General features: G+C 43.9%; 1 protein-coding gene and 1 pseudogene across 1 annotated transcript; both read right to left on the bottom strand.

Annotated features, from left to right (window-relative positions):
* Positions 1-437: 437 nt before the first annotated feature.
* LOC132477709 (kelch repeat and BTB domain-containing protein 6) lies at positions 438-5,253 on the bottom strand. Its single transcript, XM_060080205.1, has one exon. The coding sequence runs from the start codon at positions 4,978-4,980 to the stop codon at positions 2,890-2,892; it is 2,091 nt and encodes a 696-aa protein (XP_059936188.1). The 5' UTR covers positions 4,981-5,253; the 3' UTR covers positions 438-2,889.
* Positions 5,254-13,154: 7,901 nt separating this feature from the next.
* Positions 13,155-21,010, bottom strand: LOC132477410 (cell division control protein 42 homolog; annotated as a pseudogene).
* Between the last annotated feature and the right edge of the window lie 460 nt (positions 21,011-21,470).

Raw genomic sequence — 21,470 nt, 5'->3', positions numbered from 1 at the left:
GGTTGCTTCCTCATACTTCCCTACTTTATCATATTTGCTGTAACAAATGTTCCTTTAAAGTTAGTTAGAATGATGAAAGGGTTAAGGGTTGTACGCGGGTATGGGGAGGAGAGACTGTCTCAAGTGCTCTTATCTTGAGTCTGATGAGCTTCAGAAGTAGTCATACTTTTATCATTTCAGGGATGTTATGACACCGGCCTTTTTCTTGGGAGTAGATCAAAAGTGTTCCCCAGATTCTCAACAAGATCAGGTACAAATATTTCTACTTTACCCTTTTGGAACTCCTAACACCACTTATGGTTTGAACTTAAAAGAATTTTTAAAAATTGGGGTCCTTTGAGCTTTTCAGACTACAGAGACAGATACGAAAGATAATTAACGTCATTCTAAATCTTACAAATAGCAGTCCTACAAACATATTTATTAAAAGATGTGCTGATTAATTGGAAAACAGAGACAAGGGGACTTTCCAGTCAAGAAGGGATTTCAACACTGCTAGTTGTCATTCACTGTACAAGCAAGGGTTTTATACATTTAACAGAAACAATGAGTTAAAAAATCAGAAAGTCTAGATTCTAGTATGTTTTATTTGTAACTAATCACATACAAATCACTTATCCGTAAAATAATGATTAACAGCTATTCTCTAATTCACAAATATAGCACGAAACCAAAATTCTTCCCAAGAAAACCTCTTTGCAAACCAAGATATTACTACTATTTCGCTTAGGCTTTAACTTAAAGGTTGAAAATGACAATTGGAGAATCTGTCTTTTATCAATCAGTTGCACACCTTAATTCTGCAGAAGGAGAGTCTGGTTGAGATCATCACTGTTCTATTTCAACCCGACAAAGGAAAAAGCTATCAACAAGAAGTTCCTGGTGAAGAAAAAGTTGGCCAAAAAATAACCCTATTGAGAAACAGCTTTGTGTTAAGGACAGTGCTGAAAACAACTTTGATGTCAAATGGAACAAAATTGAGCCTCAGGCAACTAAAAGCATGTCTGTCCTTCTGAAGGAACACATACTGGTAGGATAAGCAAGCATCTTATTTCACTAAAAATGTTGAACAGGAATGTCTTGTAGAATCTTCAAACAGCCCATCAAAATGGCTAAGAAATATCTTTTAAAAAAAAGAAAAACCTTTTATGTCTTCCTCTCTGTTTTCATCCTATGGTATTTCAATAAAAAATCCAGTTCCCTACCAGAAAGAGCACATTCCTCTGTACTCTGCCCCGGTGTAAGAAATGTTAGCACGCTGTCACTAGAGAATAAACACAGAAGAGGAATTATCATGTCACTGAATGAAGATTCAGGGAGATAATTCTGATTGTGTGTAGAAAAAGTTATACACCATAAACATCTGGTCACTTATCATGTATATGTATCAATAACAACTATATCTAATAAACCCTCAAGAGGTAAGCACTTATGTTTTCATGTATTTAACAATGTAAGTTTTGTGTGATTTATTCTCTATTTCTCGACTTTCTTGCCCTTACATATGCTGACAGAAACAAAGACTGGAGCATGGTTCATAGAGAAACACAGAACAGATACAAATACCATAATAAAATAGCCTTGTACACCACTGCATAGAGAAATATTTTAGACGAAATATACTTTCACTACTGGCCCCAAATGCTATCATCCACTTATGTTATTTAACTGTAAACTTTTAATAGAAAAATACCTTTAAGCTGATAATAACATTAGCGACTTACAAAACTGACAGAATTTTTCAATGCTACACAAAACAGTTCTATACACAACTTAAAGTTTGAAAACTCTTTGCTGGCACTTGATTTTATAGTTGATAGACACAATAACTACTGATTTCAATAAAATACTGTTCTTAACTAATACATACTTTCAAAACCAATATTACTCACAAAACAGTAAAGAATAATCACATCTTGTTGACAAATCTTCTAAGATAAACACCAAAACTGTACAGCCAAAATATTTTAAGAATCACATAAACTTTTTAGGACAGTGGATAAAAATTTTCACAATCATGTCCAGTGAAAAAAGGATTATTCCTCTGATTCAGTGAAGCATGTATCAAGTATAGATTTAAAATATGAACCTACAAAGCAAGTTACTGGGGTTTTTTTTTTTTTTAAGGTTTTTAGATGATTGGTGACACTACTGGAATGGAATTTTTTTAGATGGAAAATTGGTCACTATTTGCAAATACACGTTATATTACAGATTTAAAACTTTAATTTCTTTTCAAACAGTAGAATCCTGTTTTTTTGTTTTTACTTTCAGTGAGCTTATGACCATTCTATATATTATCACAAATGAAATCACCATTCAGTCACATTAAACATATGTATTTTTTTTTCACAAAAGAGGAGAAAACTGAACTAAAACTTAGCAGACTATATCTGTTAGAACACACTTTGTAAAAACCCACTAGTTTAAAGTTTTGGAAATCTACTACATTGTCCTGAAGGAAAATATATGCTTTCCAACCCTCTCTCGTAATTCCTATCCAATCAGTTTTCTATTGTAGAAATTAAAATTCAAGTTGAAGTACTTGTGGCACAAGACAGAATGTAAGATTTAATAATAGAAGACTATTGATTACAACTAACTTATATTGTCATCAAACATAAACATACTAAACAATCAACACTGGACTTTTAGAACAGTAAATTATTAAATAGGTTGATTTCTTTTAATGTTTAAATTCTGTAACATTAAATTACGTTAGTATTTCAAACAATACCCTTTCTATACCAAACCTGAAATTAATCCACTTTTTTCTTTTTTTTTTTTTCCCAGCAAAACGAAAGGGTCTCTTTAAGATACTTTCCAAAGCAGTAAAAACACCTTAGTGTTTCAGCTTATCTATAACACACTCTGCTGACCCTGCGCATTTCACTGAGGGGCTACCTGAACCCACAAATCATCATCAGATAAAGAACTTGAACTTCCTGACTCAGAGTCCAGCTCACTGAATCCACCTAAATCCCACTCAGTGCTAGATTCACTGGGCACTTCTTCCTCCTCAGTGAGAAAACTCTGACCAGGTTCAAGGCAGGAAGGATAAACGCGAGCTGAGAGGCAAAAAAAGTTAGAATCAAACTGGAACAGGCCTAATGTGGTACCTATATTAATCCACTGGTCACCTCTAATATCATATTCATACACGGTCACCCGGTTCTTTTTCCACTGCGGGGTGCGTGAGGTGATCAGCAACAGTTTTTGGCCATGATTGATAATCCGGTAGTTGTTAGTCTCTGACACCAAGGGAATGTTATTAATCTGCCTCCACTCTCCTCTGACTGGATTGTAGACCTTCATGACAGGGATGTCGCAGATGCAATAGATCTCATCATTGAAGACACAGGCTTCCTGAAAATCATTGCGCTTCAGAGAAACACACTTCAGCCACATATTGTGGCTGGGATCAAAGCAGAACATGCGCTTACTATTTAGAGCGTAAAGATAGTTCTGAATTACCATCAGATCGAAGGAAATAAAAGAATGGGGCAGTGGAGCCACTAAGGCCCACTGGTTCCTCTGGACGCTGTAGCACTCCACCTCCTTCAGTTTAATGCCGGTAATAGGGTCTCGCCCACCCAAAATGTAAATGTAGCCATTGAGGTATGCCACATCCATGCCCTCACGGCAGAGCAGGCGGTCAGCAAGTTGCTGCCAACTATTCTGGGCTGGTTTATACACCCAGAGGTCTTTCCTGGGCTGGGCGGCCAGATAGATGTCATGGTCTGGAGAGACACAGACAGCTAAGGTGGTCACAGTCCTAGTGTGAGCAAGGCAGGTCAAAGGTGATGGCACTTTGTAAATGTCCCCCGAGTATGGGTCACAGCACAGAAAGGGATCTCTGGGATGTCCAAAGAAGATCACCATCTTCTTGGCATACACGCCCAGCCTCTGGGGTGGATTTTCTGCCACGGATACAACAGAGCTGCTGCTGCAGCCGCCGCCGCCGCCACCAGCGCCACTAACGACACTGCTAACGACGCCACAGCCGCTGCTGCTGCTGCCACCGCTGCTGCTCTCTGGCTTTGGCACCAGAGACTTGCACAACGTGTCACCATATCGCATCTGCCGGGCCCCTTCAACAAGGTCCAGACAGTACTTCTTCACCATGGTGTTGGTCAGCAGCCCCTCCAGGTAATTCCGATCTTCATCAGTGAAGTGTGTCCAGCGGACACACTTGAAGACTTCTGCAGCGCTGGGACCCCGCTCCTTGGGAGCCGCCTCCAACCACTGCACCGCCACGTGGCACACAGTCTGCTCATGCTCGATGTTTAGGCTGTCCAGGCGCAGGACAGTCAGAAGTTGGGCCAGGGTCAGATCTGCCAGAGACTCCTCCCGAATCGAACTCATCTGGCTGAGCTGCTTGAAGTTGTGGGCTATAAACGACTGGGCCTGTGATCGCAGCTTGCGATGGCCAAAGGCGTCGGCGAACTTGAAGATGGCTGTGCAGTTGGCCAGGTCAAGGCGGCGGGCTAGGAAGGAGGCACAGGCTTCGCGCACATACTCCAGCTGCAGCATGTCGGAGGCGGCGTACAGGCGCTCCACGTTGGATTCACTCAGAGACACACGACCCGTGTAGCAGTAATCGACCAGCACCTCGAAGGACTCGGCATCCACATCGTGCATGGTCACGTTCGTCTGGTGACTCTCGTACATGCCACCGGTGAACATGCTCTTGAAGTAGGGACACGCGGCAGCCAGCACATTACGGTTGCAGGGGAAGAGGCGGCCCGTGCCAGGCCCGCTGCCAGGAGTGACCACCTCGATGGTCACATCACAGAGCAGCCGCGCGTCGTAGAAGGACTTGAGCTGGGCCAGCAGGGCTGCAGAATGGGCCGTGTCCTTCAGCTCCTCCGGGCCCGTGAAAAAAGCCGAAACTGTGGGTTTGTGAACCCTTTTGGGCCGCTTCCCGCCGCGGGGACTGGCGAGGCGGCGAGAGCGCGAAGCTTCTTCCCGGGACTGCATGGTGGAGATGCTGGCGGGGAGCTGAGGACGAGTACGGGTGCAAGGACCGGGCTCTGGCGCCTCCTCACCCTCTGCTCGCTGACGCTAAGACCGCGGTGTCTCCGGAGAGACTGCAGCACGGGTCCATTTATTTAAGTCAACCCTAAGCCGCGGTGCCGCCTCCCTCGACCGCGTAGACCGCGTCCGACTCACCCGTTTCCAGTTCCACGCCCTTTCTCCGCCTCAGCTCGCCCTCACAGGACCTACTGGCTGGAACCGAGTGATCCGCCACCGCCGCGCTGGCAACACCAGCAGGCGTCCAGGAGAACTACCGCTCCCAGGTTACCTTTCGCGCCTCGAGGCACGCCGGGGCCCTCCGGACTCTGCGGCATAGGCTGCGGCACCAGCTGCGGCACGGGCTGCGGCACGGTAGCCGCTTTGCATGTTGGGAGTAGTAGTAGCCGCAATAACATCGCGAGATGGTCGGCTGTTCATTGTTTCGGATGACGGAGTTAGAAATCGCTAGTTCACTTCTATTCGGTGTTACGGTTTCGAACTTTGGGTGTGGAATTCAGATTAGATACCCGTTCTAGTGTTTATCAGTTGTTTGACTTCTCAGAGTTCTTGTTTTTGAAAACGTTAATAGCAATAGTATTTCATAGCATGTGACGATTGAACTAAATTGCGTAGGTGATATACCTCTAGATTGCGTAGGCTGGATATACTTGCTCTGAATAAATATTTGTTGATTAGTAGAATAACATACTTATACATAGTACCCATAATATAAAGGTTCAATATTTAGCTTTTCTTCTAACGTTTATGAAAGATGTAGCAACCTCTCATTTGAAATCATGAGCCTGTAGGAAAATGGGAAAAACCCTGCAGGTTTCTGCAGAGATACCTATTAGTTTTGGGGGTTTTGTTTTTTTAATAAATAAATTTTAAGATCAGTTTTAGGTTTACTGGAAAATCCAACAGAAAGCTACAGGAAGCTCCCATATATTCCACCCCTTCTCAGTTTCCGCTGTTTACAACGTACTGCATTAGTGTGTGCCGTTGTTACAAGTGATGAACTTAACACTGATATATCATTAATTAAAGCGTGTAGTTTAATTTTAGGGTTTACTCTTTGTGTTGTACAGGTCCATGGGTTTTGAAAAACATATGTCATGTACCTATCATCATTACAATAATACACAGAAACGTTTCACGGTCCTAAAAATCCTCTGTTCAATCTACTTATGCCTCCTCTTCCTTGCCCCCCAGCCCCTGGGAAACATGATCTTTTTATTGTCTAGTTTTATCTTTTCCTGAGTGTCTTGCATTTGGCATATATCTTCTTTCACTTGGCAATATTCAGTTAAGATTCCCATGTCTTTTCACAGCTTGATAGTCATTTCTTTTTACCATTGAGTAATATTCCATTGTGTACGTATACCAGTTTACTTATCCATTTCCCTGATAAATGGCATTTTGTTTGCTTTGAATTTTTGCAATTATGAATAAAGCTGCTATAAACACTTGTGTTGGTTACTGCATGGACATAAGTTTTCAACTCATTTTGGTATACGCCAAGGACTGTGGTTGCTGGATCACATGGTAATACTATGTTTAACTTTGTAAGGAAGTGCCAAAATGTTTTCCAGAGTGGTGGCCTGTACTGTTTTGCACTCCCACCAGCAATTAATGAGCGTTCCTATTGTTCCACATCCTCCCTAGCATTTGGTATTGTCAGTGTTTTGGATTTTACACAGTACAGCCTTTAAACTTGCCTCTCTGGGAACAAATTCTGAAGGATCTGATCATATTTTAAACATCTAGCAATATCTGCAGGGCTGTTCAACTGTGGTCTCAGCAGTATGTAAGAATTTTCTCAAATACGCAAATCAAGAATATTAATAGATGCTTTGGTGGTCTCACAAAGTCTATATTTCATGTTCCAGAAGTAGTGCTGAAGTATTTTCATTAATTCTCTTGATATGAATGTTCATAACTAATCCAATATAGCTCCTTTCACTACCATCCCCAAATTAACTGAAGATTCTGGAATTCTAGTTATTAAGGAGAATTTTAAATAAAAATATTTAATAAAGAGACCTGGTACTGTGTGGAATCCTAAGAGTTCAGCATCATACAGGCCCAAACATCCCTTGAATTAGTCTGGTCTAATGTATGCTTTACAAAAGTGTTTTTATATTTATATTTATCAACATTGTTTCACTATAAAATCCTCAAAATAAATTGTGCTCAGTCATTGAGTTTTAACTTTTTCATATATGCCTCTAACAGTGTAATTTGCTTTCGACTGCTTTTCACAAAATTCAAAATATTTATTAGACACTGTGCTGTAAGGCCTACAGCAGTATTGTTCAGTAACATTTTCTGTGATGACGAAAATGTTCTGTATCTGTGTTATCCATTATGGTAGCCATTAGCCACATGTGGCTCTTAAACACTTGAAATGTGGCTAATGCAACTGAGGACTGAAGTTTTAATTTTAGAAACATAATTTCTAAAACATGTTTAGAAACATTGACAGCAACAAATCTTTTCAACAAATGCTACCAAAACAACTGGATCATAATGGAAAAAAATTAACCTTGAAACTGACAACGTTGAACTTTACCTAATCCCTGTGCCACAGGGCAAACAGCCATAATTAAGAAATCCCTTCAACCTTTTTTTTTTTCTCCCTAGAGATGATCCTATCCTTTTGTGATTGGAAATAGGTAACCACGGCAAACCACCTTCTCCCACGTGACTCAGATAAGAGTCATTGTCCACTCTTTCTCATGACTACCATAGGCTCACAGACGATCCCCTTATTTACTTGTGAGAAGGTTAAACACAGAGCTTTCCATTTTTGCCTGAACCTGCCAACAAGGCCAGACACAGGGTCTCTAACTCCCAGTCCTTTGTCTCATGAATGATTAACTGAGATTAGAAGTGTGCCCATGGAAATTCCCTGGCGGTCCAGTGGTTAGGACCCGGTGCTCTCACTGCTAGGCCCAGGTTTGATCCCTGGCCGGGGAACTAAGATCCCACAGGATGCGCTGTGAGGAAAAAAAAAAAAAGAAGTGCACCCAAACTAGCTAGACACCAAAATACACATTTCCTAGTCAGCCGACCAAGACTTCCCCTAGTTACAAAAGCAATTCTAACTGTAAACCACTCTACCTATAACTTGTCCAAACCCTCCCTATAACAGTCTAAGGCAAACTCACCCTGCCTTCGATTCTGAACTGTTCTCCATGATGGCAATATTCTGAATAAACTCAGTTTCCTTACTTGTTTGGTGTTTGTCTTTGACAGGTTGGTACCATTACTGGAATGGAACTAGAAGCCCACCTCTAGGCCCCCATCTTCTCCACCAAGGTCCTGAGGCTTTCTGAGCCCCTATGCCGCTTCCCTGAAGGGCGATTTAGGGATCTCAGGCTGGAGTCCAGCCCCTGATCCATGTGCTGCAGACAGCTGTCTGTGGTAGCACGGTAAGGATTTGATTTTGGTTTTGGGGGCCATCTCTTGGTTTGGTTTTGGGTTTTTTTTTTCGGTATGGGGGCCTCTCACTGTTGCGGCCTCTCCCGTTGCGGAGCACAGGCTCCAGACACGCAGGCTCAGCGGCCATGGCTCACGGGCCCAGCTGCTCCGCGGCACGTGGGATCTTCCCGGACCGGGGCATGAACCCGCGTCCCCTGCATCGGCAGGCGGACTCTCAACCACTGCGCCACCAGGGAAGCCCTCTTGGTTTGGTTTTGTTGCTAGCTCTTGTTTAATAGCTCTGTAGTGACCTCAATGGGAAGGAATTCTAAAAAAGAGTGGATATATGTATACGTATAATTGATTCACTTTGCTGCACAGCAGAAACTAACACAACATTGTAAAACAACTATACTCCCATAAAAATTAAAAAGACCCCTTCCCTGAGACCAAGACAACCCTGAGGGTTTCTCGGATTAGGTGGCTATTGCTGAGCTGGATCTCTAGCTGTTTCACAATCGCCTCGCCTCTCTATGCCATGACCACGGAAACAACGCTGATCCCTCGAACTGGGACTCCTTCCACGTCTGTGTTTCAAAACCTGAAAAACTCTATCCTCCTCTTCCACCTTTGGACCCCTCAATTACTCGTTACCCTTTTCCCTTTTTATACACAAAAAAAGAAGGACATGTATATCCTTGTTTGCGGGATGGTTAGAAGCTTTTTTTTCTGCCAACAGGCTACTGCCACAACTGTAGCTAAGCTGGTACCAGAAAGAATTTTCCCTACATGGGGGTCCCTTTGTTCCTCTCTAGTGACAGAGGAACCCACTTCAATAGTAAGGTTATTGAGGATATTCAACAAGTACTTCCACTGCTACAAAATTTTCACTGTCTTAGCCACCCTCAATCCTCTGGAAAAATAAAGCAGGCCAACAGTGCTCTTAAATTCAAACTAGCCATACTCTCTGAGGCACCCAACCTGCCCCAAATCTTGTACTTGGTCCTGGTGATCCTCAGATCCTCCCCCTCCAGTCAACACTGATTATTCCCTTATGAATAATTATGTATTATGAAATAATACTGGCAGGCCAATGAAGATTTCTTACCTCTTCTGGACCTTAAGTGACCCTAATTTGATCTAATATCTATCCTTGTATCACCTCACAGTGGTCCGAATGGCTATCATCAAAAAGTCTACAAACAATAAATGCTGGAAAGGGTGTGGAGAAAAGGGAACCCTCTTGGACTGCTGGTGGGAATGTAAGTTGGTACAACCGCTGTGGAGAACAGTATGAAGGTTCCTTCAAAAACTAAAAATAGAATTACCATATGATCCAGCAATCCCACTCCTGGGCATATATGCAGAGAAAACCATAATTCAAAAAGATACATGCACCCCAATGTTCATTGCAGCACTATTTTCAATAGCCAAGACATGGAAGCAACCTAAATGTCCATCAACAGAGGACTGGTTAAAGAAGACGCGGTACATCTATACAATGGAATATTAGCCATAAAAAAGATGAAATAATGCCATTTGCAGCACCATGCATGGACCTGGAGATTATCATACTCAGTGAAGTAAGTCAGACAGAGAAAGACAAATATCATATGATATCACTCATATGTGGAATCTAATTTTTTTAAATGATATAAATGAACTTATTTACAAAACAGAAACAGACTCACAGATTTCAAAAACAAACTTATGGTTACCAAAGGGGAAAGGTGGGGGGAGGGATAAATTAGGAGCTTGGGACTAACATACACACTACTATATATAAAACAGATAACTAACAAGGACCTACTGTATAGCACAGGGAACTCTACTCAATATTCTGTAATAACCTATGTGGGAAAAGTATCTGAAAAAGAACGAATATATGCACACGTATAACTGAATCACTTTGCTATACATCTGAAACTAACACATTATAAATCAACTATACTCCAATAAAATTTTTTAAAAATAATATCTATCCTTAAATATTGTTAAAGTTTTATTAAATCCACTCATATTTATCATCAACAGGTCAGGTTTCCTTTCCCACCACACACCCTACATGAGCTTCAAATTGGAAATTCCCTCTTCTGGAAAAGATACCACCAAAAGACCAATCTTGGGGCCTCCCTGGTGGCGCAGTGGTTGAGAGTCCGCCTGCCGATGCAGGGGATACGGGTTCGTGCCCCGGTCTGGGAGGATCCCATATGCCGCGGAGCGGCTGGGCCCGTGAGCCATGGCCGCTGGGCCTGCGCATCCGGAGCCTGTGCTCCGCAACGGGAGAGGCCACAACAGTGAGAGGCCCACATAACGCAAAAAGGAAAAAAAAAAAAAGACCAATCTTGAATCCCAGTGGAAGGGATCTTACACTGTGTCCTAACCACCAATACCGCTACAAAACTACAAGGGGTACAACATGTACTTTATGTGTCACGATTAAAAAATGCAAAACAGGCACCCCCGGAGCAGGCAGCAACGTTATTCCTCCACGGGCCCTGGCTGCCGTGCGCGTGCGCGGCTGGGAGGAGGGCAGCTGACTTCCTCCAACTAAAAAGGAGAGAGAAGGATGTTCCCGCAAACCCTCCCTTCTGCTCCCTGGTGGAGCGCTCAGAACTGGTGACCACTTCAAAAAAGAAAAAGATGCCATCCGCAAAAAAAAAAAAAAAAAAAAGCAAAACAATTTCGGTTTCTCATGTAAAGAGCGTGGAAGTCACCACTATCCTAACAACAATTAAGAAGCTGAATGGAGTGAAAAATCAACAGCTCTTCTTGGATCCATAAGAGAGGGGAGGACACAGGGCACACGGCTGTTCCCAAGACTGGAGACGCAACAACAGGCAGTACTGGCTTACCGGGTGGGCAGACGCAGGGGCAGGAACCGTGGCAGGAACCAGGGCTGAGGTAGGAAGACTCCAAACACAACTGACAAATTGCTAGAGGCTCAGGGCGGACAACTCTGAAGTTAAAAGCTCCAGAGGACCCAACCAAAGGGGGGCCTCCGACTCTGGGAGCTTGAGAGTTTTCACGGTAAACATGGGAGAAAAATCCCCTCGTGCTTCCGAAGGGAGAGGGGAAATGGAGCCTGTTTTTAAATACCCCAGGGCACTCTCTTACCAGGCCTGCCCTCAGGAGAAACTAGTTAATCAGAGCCTAATCTGCTGGGGTCTTATAAGAGCCCGACTAAGGGAAATACCCAGCTCCACTTAACTATAGCCTTCCAGGTGGGATAAGGGAAATACCCAACTCCAGCCCACTCTATCCCACCTAAGGGGAAGGAAAACAGTAAAAAACACACTTAAAGCTCACAATTCAGAGGCACAGGCTCCCTAAAAGGCTGAAACCTAATCATGAACAATAAGGCTTCCCCTCCCCACTCCTCACCGCTGCATTACTACAGGCCTATTTGCTGCAGTTCCCTTTACCCAGCACATCAGGTCCCAATATCAACAAAAAATTAAAAGGCAAAACCACAATTTTTTTTTTGATGGGAAAAAAAGGTTTTTTAATTGCATACTCAATCCATTTTGTGTGTTTCCAAAGGTGCAGTACTTTTCTTCATTTGTCAGTGAAAAAAGTTAGAAATTAACTTTAAAAAAAATCAATGGCAAATGGCAAACCAATTTCCTTGAGAGTCAGGGTCACATATATAGTGCATCCTAGAACAGAGGAGGGGCAAGACAGATTCCAACCACTTTTCATGAGTTTCGTCAAATACTGGACCTATTCAAGGGTCAAGAGAAAAGGCAACTTTCAAAAAGAGTATATATATATATATATATATATATATATATATATATATATATATGTAAATTTTTTCATTTTTAGCCCCACTGCACGGCTTGCGGGATCTTAGTTCCACCGACAAGGGATCGAACCCAGGCCTACGGCAGTGAAAGCACCGAGTCCTAAACACTGGGCCACCAGGGAATTCCCAGAAAGGAGTGTATTGTTAAATGAGGCGTTTACTATACTCCTTCCTGAGAGTACCAGGTGGGGAACATGTTTTCTAAACTAGATCTAGGAAGTAGAATGTGGAATCAATCCGTCCTCCTCTCCTTAAGGGCTGTCCAATGGTTAATGAATTTAAAAAAACATGACTAAATAAAAAGAAATCCCACACACACCTCCCTGCCCCACCCCCCAAAAAAGGAAAATTAAAAAAGCTAGATATCCCAGATTACTCTCCAGAGTGGAAACCGGGAACTGTTTCAACAACCCAAATTAGTCTGTTACAGAGTCATCACAAGCATGCCTTGCTTTTAAACAAAAAAACAAAACAAATTTTTTTGAAATGGCCAAACAAAAACTAGCACTGATCATTTTTCTGACAATGCACAATTACTCAAAATTAACTAATATTGAGAGGGGAAAGGGGGCCATACCTATGGGCCTTGTCTCACAGGAGTGAATGTGGGTAGGTGCAGGGCATTTGTCATTATTGCAAAAATGAATCTTAATTTTTTTTTTTTTTTTTTTTTTTTTTTTGCGGTACACAGGCCTCTCACTGTTGTGGCCTCTCCCGCTGAGGAGCACAGGCTCCGGACGCGCAGGCTCAGCGGCCATGGCTCACGGGCCCAGCCGCTCTGCGGCACGTGGGATCTTCCCGGACCAGGGCACGAACCCGTGTCCCCTGCATTGGCAGACGGACTCTCAACCACTGCGCCACCAGGGAAGCCCCCTTAATTTTTAAGATTATTTATTTAAACATTGCTTTTAGTATGATGCCGACACCAGCTGTGCAGAAAGGCCTCTGGAGAGACGTTCACAGCAGCACACACCTGCAGCTCTTCAGTTCTGGAGGCTCCAGGGAAGCCAATATTGCTTTTTGTTAAATACATTCTTTAGGCCTTCCTGTGTGACTGCAGAACACGCCACATATTTGACAGCCTTCAGGTCACTGGCCAGTTTTTCAGCAGCCTCTGGAGTGACAGGATTCTGTTTATTCTTGGCAAGTTTCTCAATAGTGGAGGGGTCATCTCTGAGATCAATTTGGGTCCCAATAAGCATGAAAGGAGTCTTTGGACCGTGGTAAGTTATCTCAGGCACCCACTTTTCTTTCACATTTTGAATGAGGATGGAGAGGCCACTGAAAAACAGACTAGAAATACATCTCTTTGTGGATAACTCAGAGGTCATAATGTGTCATAATCCTCTTGCCCTGCAGTATCAAAAAGTCCAAGAGTAGGGCTTCCCTGGTGGTGCAGTGGTTGAGAGTCCGCCTGCCGATGCAGGGGACACGGGTCCGTGCCCTAGTCTGGGAAGATCCCACATGCCGCGGAGCGGCTGGGCTCGTGAGCCACGGCCGCTGAACCTGCGCATCCGGAGCCTGTGCTCCACAACGGGAGAGGCCACAACAGTGAGAGGCCCGCGTACAGCAAAAAAAAAAAAAAAAAAAAAAAAAAAAAAAAGTCCAAGAGTATATGGCTCTCCACCAATCATAACTGTGACTGCACAGTTGTCAAAAACACTCCATACAGGGACTTCCCTGGCGGTCCAGTAGTTAAGACTCCATGCTTCCACGGGTTCCATTCCTGGCTGGGGAACTAAGATCCCTGCATACTATGTGTGGTGTGGCAAAACAAATTAAAAAAAAAACAAAACAGTCGGTACATACTCAGATGGAAATTTGTTTGTTGTGTAGGATATCAGGAGACGTGTTTTACCAACAGCACCATCGCCGACAACAACACACTTAATGGTCTGCGTTGCTGAAACAGTTCTGTATCCACTTTAAATATTTCAAATTTGATGCTGACCTCAGCTCCACCGCCCACAAAACCACAATTTGAAGAGACAGAGGAAGCATCAGAACCAGACACGGCAGGAATGTTGGAATTATCAGACCAGAATGGAAAACAACTATAAATAATATGCTAAGCGTTCTAAGGATGCAATAGACAGGATGCAGGAACTGATGGGCAATGTAAGCAGAGAGATGGAAACCCTAAGAAAAAAACCAAAAAGAAATGATAGAGGTTCAAGACGGTGGTTCAAGGCGGCGACATAGGAAAATCCTGAGCTCACCTCCTCCCATGGACACACCGAATTTATGTGGAACAGTTTCCTCTGAAAGAAAGCTAAAAACTGGCAGAGCAGCCCTTCCTTCACACCTGGTAAATGAGAGGGAAGCCACGTGGAAGCAGGTGGGAAAGGCTGAGGCAGAATCTCACCATAAATCCCCCACCCACAGTGCAGGGATCTGCAACAGGAGGGAACTCAAAACCCAAATCGTCTCACTGAGGAGTGAAGGGTCTCTACCCCATACTGGGCACCCCAACCTTTAAGACCTGCACCCAAGAGACAAGCCCCCAAATACCTGGCTTAGAAGACCAGCAGAGCCTGCACACGGGAGACTCATGGGCTGTAGCAAACTGAGGGCTGGTGCACAGACCCATGGGTGCCAGGGCCCAGCAAAGAAGCAGCCCTTTGAAAAGTGCCCAGGTTTTCTGTGAAAAAGGACTCACTTGCTACTTTTGACAGTGTTGGTCTGAGGGGTGGAGGCCTGCTGGGAAACTCTCTGGGGATGGAGGCTGGCAGGTGCAATCTTCCTGCTCTCCCTCTTTTTTTTAACTTTCATTTCTTTTTTCTTTCTTTTCTTTCTTTCTTTTTCTCCCCTCCTTCCTTCTTTCCTTCCTTTTTTTTTTTGATTTTTTTCCCTTTTTTCTCCTTTTGGTGGATACCATCTTTGCACTACCCACACCCCTGCCCCGCCTTGCTCCAGCCAGTGGGTGCATCACCACCCTCTCTGCTGCTCTCCAGAGCACCAATATCTCCCAAAGGGGAAGAACTTCTACACATGTCCAGCGCCCCAGTTTGTATGTCTGGTAACCTGGTTTCTACAGCTGCCACCCAGGGGATGCCCCTTGATAACCTGGCTCTGGAAGCCAGCGGGGCTTGTGCTCCTGGGTCCCACAGAGAGACAGTTCTTGGCGGGGTGTCACCCCAGGGCGCTGCACAGATAGTGGGCTGAAACGCTTCCCCAGGCTTTCTGAGAAAGAGGCCTGTTTCCTTCTTTTTTTAAAAAAAAAAAAATTTATTTATTTATTTATTTTTGGCTGCATTGGGTCTTCGTTGCTGCATGCGGGCTTTCTCTAGTTGCGGCGAGCGGGGTCTACTCTTTGTTGCGGTGCGCAGGCTTCTCACCGCGGTGGCTTCTCTTGTCATAGAGCATGGGCTCTAGGCACACGGGCTTCAGTAGTTGTGGCATGCAGGCTCAGTAGTTGTGGCACATGGGCTCACTAGTTGTGGCACACGGGCTCAGTAGTTGTGGCTCACGGCCTCTAGAGCACAGGCTCAGTAGTTGTGGCACACAGGCTTAGTTGCTCTGCGGCCTGTGGGATCCTCCCGGATCAGGGATCAAACCTGTGTCCCCTGCCTTGGCAGGCAGATTCTTAACCACTGCTCCAGCAGGGAAGTCCCCCTGTTTCCTTCATCAGGATCTTTGCCCTAAGGGACAGGCTTCTGCTTTGGCTCACTTATGTGGGCCTATGGAGGTGCTCTGAGGGAATGGACCCATGGATGCAAGCTTTGCCTTCTCCCTCTGTCTTGCTCCAGCTCACTGGTATCTTCCCATAAAGAGCTTATACCCTTGTCAGGTACCCTGACTTTTGTGGCTGCTGCCAGGAGACACCTCTATATCACCTGGTTCTGCTGGCCAGTGGGGTTTATGCTCCAGGAGTCCTACAACTGGAACCAAGGAGAAAGAGTTTATAAACTCCTATCACCCCTGGGGCACGGCAGGAGGCAACAGACCCAGGAGGTCTGTCTTTCCCACAGAAAGTCGGAGGCCTATCAGCTTATCATTATAGCCACAGCCTGAGGGGCAGGCTTCTGATTAATGACACATCTAAGGCTGACCTTAGACCTTTCCTGAGACCTCGAGGACGATGCTATCTTCACACTTTACCTCTGCCCTGCTCCAGTGTGCCAGCATCTCTGGGAGAGGAGCTCTTATTCGTATCTGGTGCCCCAGTGTTTACATCTGGTGCCCTGGTTTTGGCAGCTTGATTCCTTGGCTCTGGTGGCCGGGCGGCTTGCACTCCTGCACGTGCGCAGGACTGCAACAATCCCACAGACAGTTCTTGGCAGGCTACCACGCCAGGGCACTGCCCAAACAGCTGACTGAAACACTCCCCCGGGCTTTCTGTGAAAGAGGCCTATGCGTTTGTCCTGGAGCTTTGGCTTAGGAGCAGGCTTTACAACTGGCATGCATCTAGAGGCTACGGAGGGACTCAAGGAATAAAGGCCAGGGGACGCCATCTTATACTGTCCCTCTGCCTTGCCACAGCTCACGGGTATCTCCTAGAAAGGAACTAATACACTGTCTGGAGCCCTGATTTTTGTGACTATTACCCCGAGGAAGCCTCCAGGTTCCCTGGCCCTGGTAGCCAGTGAGGCTTATGCTGTGTATGTTTGCATTCTGTAAAAGCTGCTGCCTGAGGGTCTGGCTTCTAATCAGCCTGACTCCTCTCCTTTGGCACTGACTGGTCTTGGTACAGCCTCAATGACGGGGAGCTGTTAAAGGTAAAATAAACTGCTTGGCTCACAAAGGTTTGAGACAGTGAAGAGCCCCAGCTAGAACAATAAAGCTCATCTCCTATGCAAGGCCAACGCTGCAAGAGTGGGAGAGGTAACTGCTTCATCCAGTGCGTAGAAACAAACACAGAGCGTCAAGCAAAATGTAGAAACAGAGGAATGTGCTCCAAACAAAAGAACAAGATAAAACCTCAAGAAAAAACCTTAAGGAAGCATAAAAAAGTAAAGAAATGATAGAGGTCAAAAACACCGTAAGAGAAACGCAGAAGGCCTTTATGGGCTTCTTAGTAGACTGGTCACAGCTGAGGAAAGAATCACTGAGCTTGAGGATATATCAAGAAAAACCAAAAACTAAAAAGCAAAGAGGGACTTCCCTGGTGGTGCAGTGGTTAAGAATCCGCCTGCCAATGCAGGGGACACGGGTTCGATCCCTGGTCTGGGAAGATCCCACATGCCGTGGAGCATCTAAGCCCGTGCGCTACAACTACTGAGCCTGTGCTCTAGAGCCCTCAAGCCACAACTACTGAGCCTGCATTCCACAACTACTGGAGCCCACGTGCCTAGAGCACATGCTCCACAACAAGAGAAGCCAGCGCAATGAGAAGCCCGCGCACCACGATGAAGAATAGCCCCCACTCACCACAACTAGAGAAAGCCCGCGAGCAGCAACAAAGACCCAACACATCCAAAGATAAGTAAATAAAAATAAATAAATCTATTAATAAATAAATAAATAAAAATAAAAAGCAAAGAGAACAAAGACTAGAAAAAAAAAAAACTGGAACAGAATCTCCAAGGACTGTGGGACAACTACAAAAGGTGTCACATACACACAGGGGGAATACTAGAAGGAAAGGAGAGAGAAAGAAATTTTTTAAAAAGTGAAACAATAATGACCTAGAATTTCTCCAACTTAATGTCAGACACCACTGCTGGGGGTCCGGGTTCCATCCCTGGTCGGGGAACTAAGATCCTGCAAGACGCGAAGCATGACGGGGAAAAAAAAAGAAAAGAAATCATATAAAATATGCTCTCACACCACAGTGGAATTACTAGAAATCAATAACAGAAAAATAACTGGAAAATCTCAAAATGCATGAAGATTAAACAACACACTTCTCCCCCACCCCCAGCTTTATTGAGGTATGATTGACAAATAAAAATTATATATATGCTAAGGTCATACAACATGATTTTTAAGGTGTATAACATGATGATTTAATATATTTTGTGTAATGATTACCACAATCAAGTGAGTTAATACATCCAACGCTTCACATAGTTACCTTTTTACATCTTTTATGGTGATGACACTTCAGATCTATTCTTAGCAGATTTCAAGTATACAGTACATTATTATTAACTATAGTCACCATGCTGTACATTAGATCCCTAGAGCTTATTCATCTTATGACTGAAATTTTGTACCATTTCACCAATTCCTCCCTATTTTCTCCACCCTCAGCCACTGGCAACCACCATTATACTACTCTCTGGTTTTATGAGTTTGAGATTTTTACATTCCATATGTAAGTGAGATCATACAGTATTGGTCTTTCTGTGTCTGGCTTATTTCACTTAGCAGAATGTCCTCCAGGTTCATCCCTGTTGTTGCAGATGGCAGGATTTCCTTCTTTTTTGTGGCTAACATTCCATTCTCCCTATATATGCCACATTTACTTTATCTATTCATCCATCGATGGACATTTAGGTTATTTGTTTCTTAGCTATTGTGAATAATGCTGCAGTGAACATAGGAGTGCAGATATCTCTTCAAAATACTGACTTGATTTCCTTTGGATCTGTACCCAGAAGTGGGATTTCTGGATCACATGGTAGCTCTATTTTTAACTTTTAGAGGAACCTCCATACAATTTTCCATATTAGCCCTACCAATTTAAATTCCAAACAACAGTGCTCAAGGGTTCTCTTTTTCTCCACATCCTCTCATTTTCTTAATGACATTCCAACAAGTGTGAGGTGATAGCTAATTGTGATTTTGATTTGCATTTCCCTGATGATTAGTGATGTTGAACACCTTTTTGTACACCTGTTGGCCATTTGTATGTCTTCTTTGGAAAAATGTCTATTCAGGTCCTTGCCCATTGTTTAATCGGGTCATTTGAATTTTATCAAATATTTTTCCGTATTGATTGAGATGATCATACGATTTTAATCCTTCATTTTGTTAATGTGCTGTATCACATTTATTGATTTGTGTATGTTAAGTCAACCTTGCATCCCAGGGATAACTGCCACTTGATTATGGTGTCTGTTTTTCTAGTTTCTATCATTTATTTCTATTCTAATCTTGCTTATTTCCTTTCTTCTTATACCTTTCAGTTTAGTTTGTTCTTTCTTTAGTTCTTTGAGGTATAGTTCAACTTTAGGTTGTTTATGTAAGATAGTTCTTTTTTCTTAATTTAGACATTTATCACTATAAACCTCCCTGTTAGAACTACTTTCAGAAGTTCCCTGGTGATTTAGTGATTAGGATTTGGCACTTTGCCGTGGCCCATGTTCAATCCCTGGTTGGCGAACTGAGATTCTGCAAGCCACGTGCCACAGCCAAAAAAAAAAAAAAGAACTACTTCACTTCATCCCATATGTTTTGGTACATTGCGTATCTATTTTTGTTTGTCTTTAAAACTTTTTGAATTTTCCTTTTGATTTCTTCTTTGACCCATATTTGTTCAGGAGTGTATTGTTTCATTTCCACCTATTTGTGAATTTTCCAATTTACCTCCTGTTATTGATTTCTAGTTTCATATTGTTGTGGTCAGAAGAGATACTTATACTAATTTTATTTTCCCTTTTTCTCTCTCTCTTCTCTTTCTGGAATTCCCATGATGTCAGTGATGCTTCCTTTGATGGTATTGCATAAGTCCTGTACGCTTTCTTCACTCTTTTTCTTTTTCTTTTCTTGATCCTCTGACTGGAAGATTTCAGAAGACTTATCTTCAAGTTCACTGATTCTTTCATCTGACTGTTGAAACTCTCTATTGAATATTTCTGTGCAGTCATTGTATTCTTGAGTTCCAGGATTTCTGATTTTTTTTCTTTAATGATTTCTATTTCTTTGCTGAACTTCTCATTTTGTTCATGTACTGTTTTCCTATTTTTGTTTCGTTATTTCTGTGTTTTTTTTCCTAATTTACTGAATTTCTTTAAGAGTTTATTCTGAATTCTTTGTTATTCAATTCATAACTCTAAATATTTTAGGGTGAGTGGAGCTTTATTAGTTTCCTTCGATAGTGTCATGTTTACCTGATTATTTCTGATTCTTGAATCCTTGCATTGCTCTCTGCATATCTGAGGAAGAGTTCTCCTTTTCCAGAGCCTACGGATTTACTTTGGCAGAGAAACCCTTCTCCAGACAGCCCAGTCTGGGGTTCTGCATGTGTCAGCTGGTAGCACCCACAGGCAAGCAGGGCTTGCTATGGGGTCTCTACTGGGCAGGGCTGTTGACTGTGCTCTACTGTTGGGGGGCGGGCTCTGTTCTGCAGTCAGACAATGTTACTATCTGGGCTCCCTGGTGGGGAGTCTGTAGGTTCTGCTCCACAGTTGGGCAGGGTAACTAAGGGGGCTTTCTGTCCAGGTTCGGCTGCAGGCTATGCTCAACAAACAGGAGGGGCCATAGGCTGCAGTTCACACGGGGCTGAAGGCTAGGCTCTACAGATTGACAGGGTTACTGTGCAGGCGCCTTACACAGGCTCCTCCGGGTGGGTGGGGAGAGACAGCATGCTCTGCGTTTGGGCAAGGCTGCTAGCTTGGCTCCCTGTGCCCTTGGGGCAGTAGAATGAGCTCCATGGCCTTGCTGGACTGCTGGTTGTGTACCCAAACTGGAATAGAGCTGCTGATTGTGCTTCCTGGCCAGATGGGGAGCAACTAGCTCAGATGCGTGGGTGGAGGGAGTCACTGGCTGGGCGCTCTGATTGGCCGCCCTCACCAGCAGGAACACCGTGCCACAGCATGATCCCTGCACTGGTTGCTGAGAGCCCTGTCCTCCTACTTTGTTTCTAGCTGACCCCATTTGGTGTAGCCCTGCTGATTCACCCAGTGTTTCCTACGAGATGAGACAGAAGCGTGCCCCTGGGGAAGCACTCCAGAATACTGGCCACGCAGGATGTCAACCTCGGGCTCTCTTTTCCCTGCTGGAGAAACTGTAGGTGCAGGGGAACGCTGTCTGTGTGGCACTGTGCCAGCCTGGGGGAGGGGCAGGCACATGGTCAAAGTGAAACCACTCCTCTTACCCACTTAATGTGGCTTTTCTCAGTTTTGTTGTTCAAGGGGTGCTTCACCCTCAACCCTGGGTTCTAGGATTTTCACACAGGTGTACTTTTTTTTTTTTTTTTTGGCCGAACCCCAGCCCTCGCAGTGAAAGCATGGAGTCCTAACCACTGGACCTCCAGGGAATTCCCCACCCAAGAATAGTTGTGTCTGTGAATAGTTGCTTATTGGTCTTTCTGTGAGGGGGATCAAAACCTGGAACC

Source organism: Mesoplodon densirostris, chromosome 17 (assembly GCF_025265405.1).
Source record: "Mesoplodon densirostris isolate mMesDen1 chromosome 17, mMesDen1 primary haplotype, whole genome shotgun sequence".
Lineage (NCBI taxonomy): Eukaryota > Metazoa > Chordata > Mammalia > Artiodactyla > Ziphiidae > Mesoplodon > Mesoplodon densirostris.
This window is presented reverse-complemented; position numbering and strand designations above follow the sequence as displayed.

Bases quoted from the DNA above. Each gene is read 5' to 3' on its own strand.
- LOC132477709 (XM_060080205.1), bottom strand. From the start codon at position 4,980: ATGCAGTCCCGGGAAGAAGCTTCGCGCTCTCGCCGCCTCGCCAGTCCC.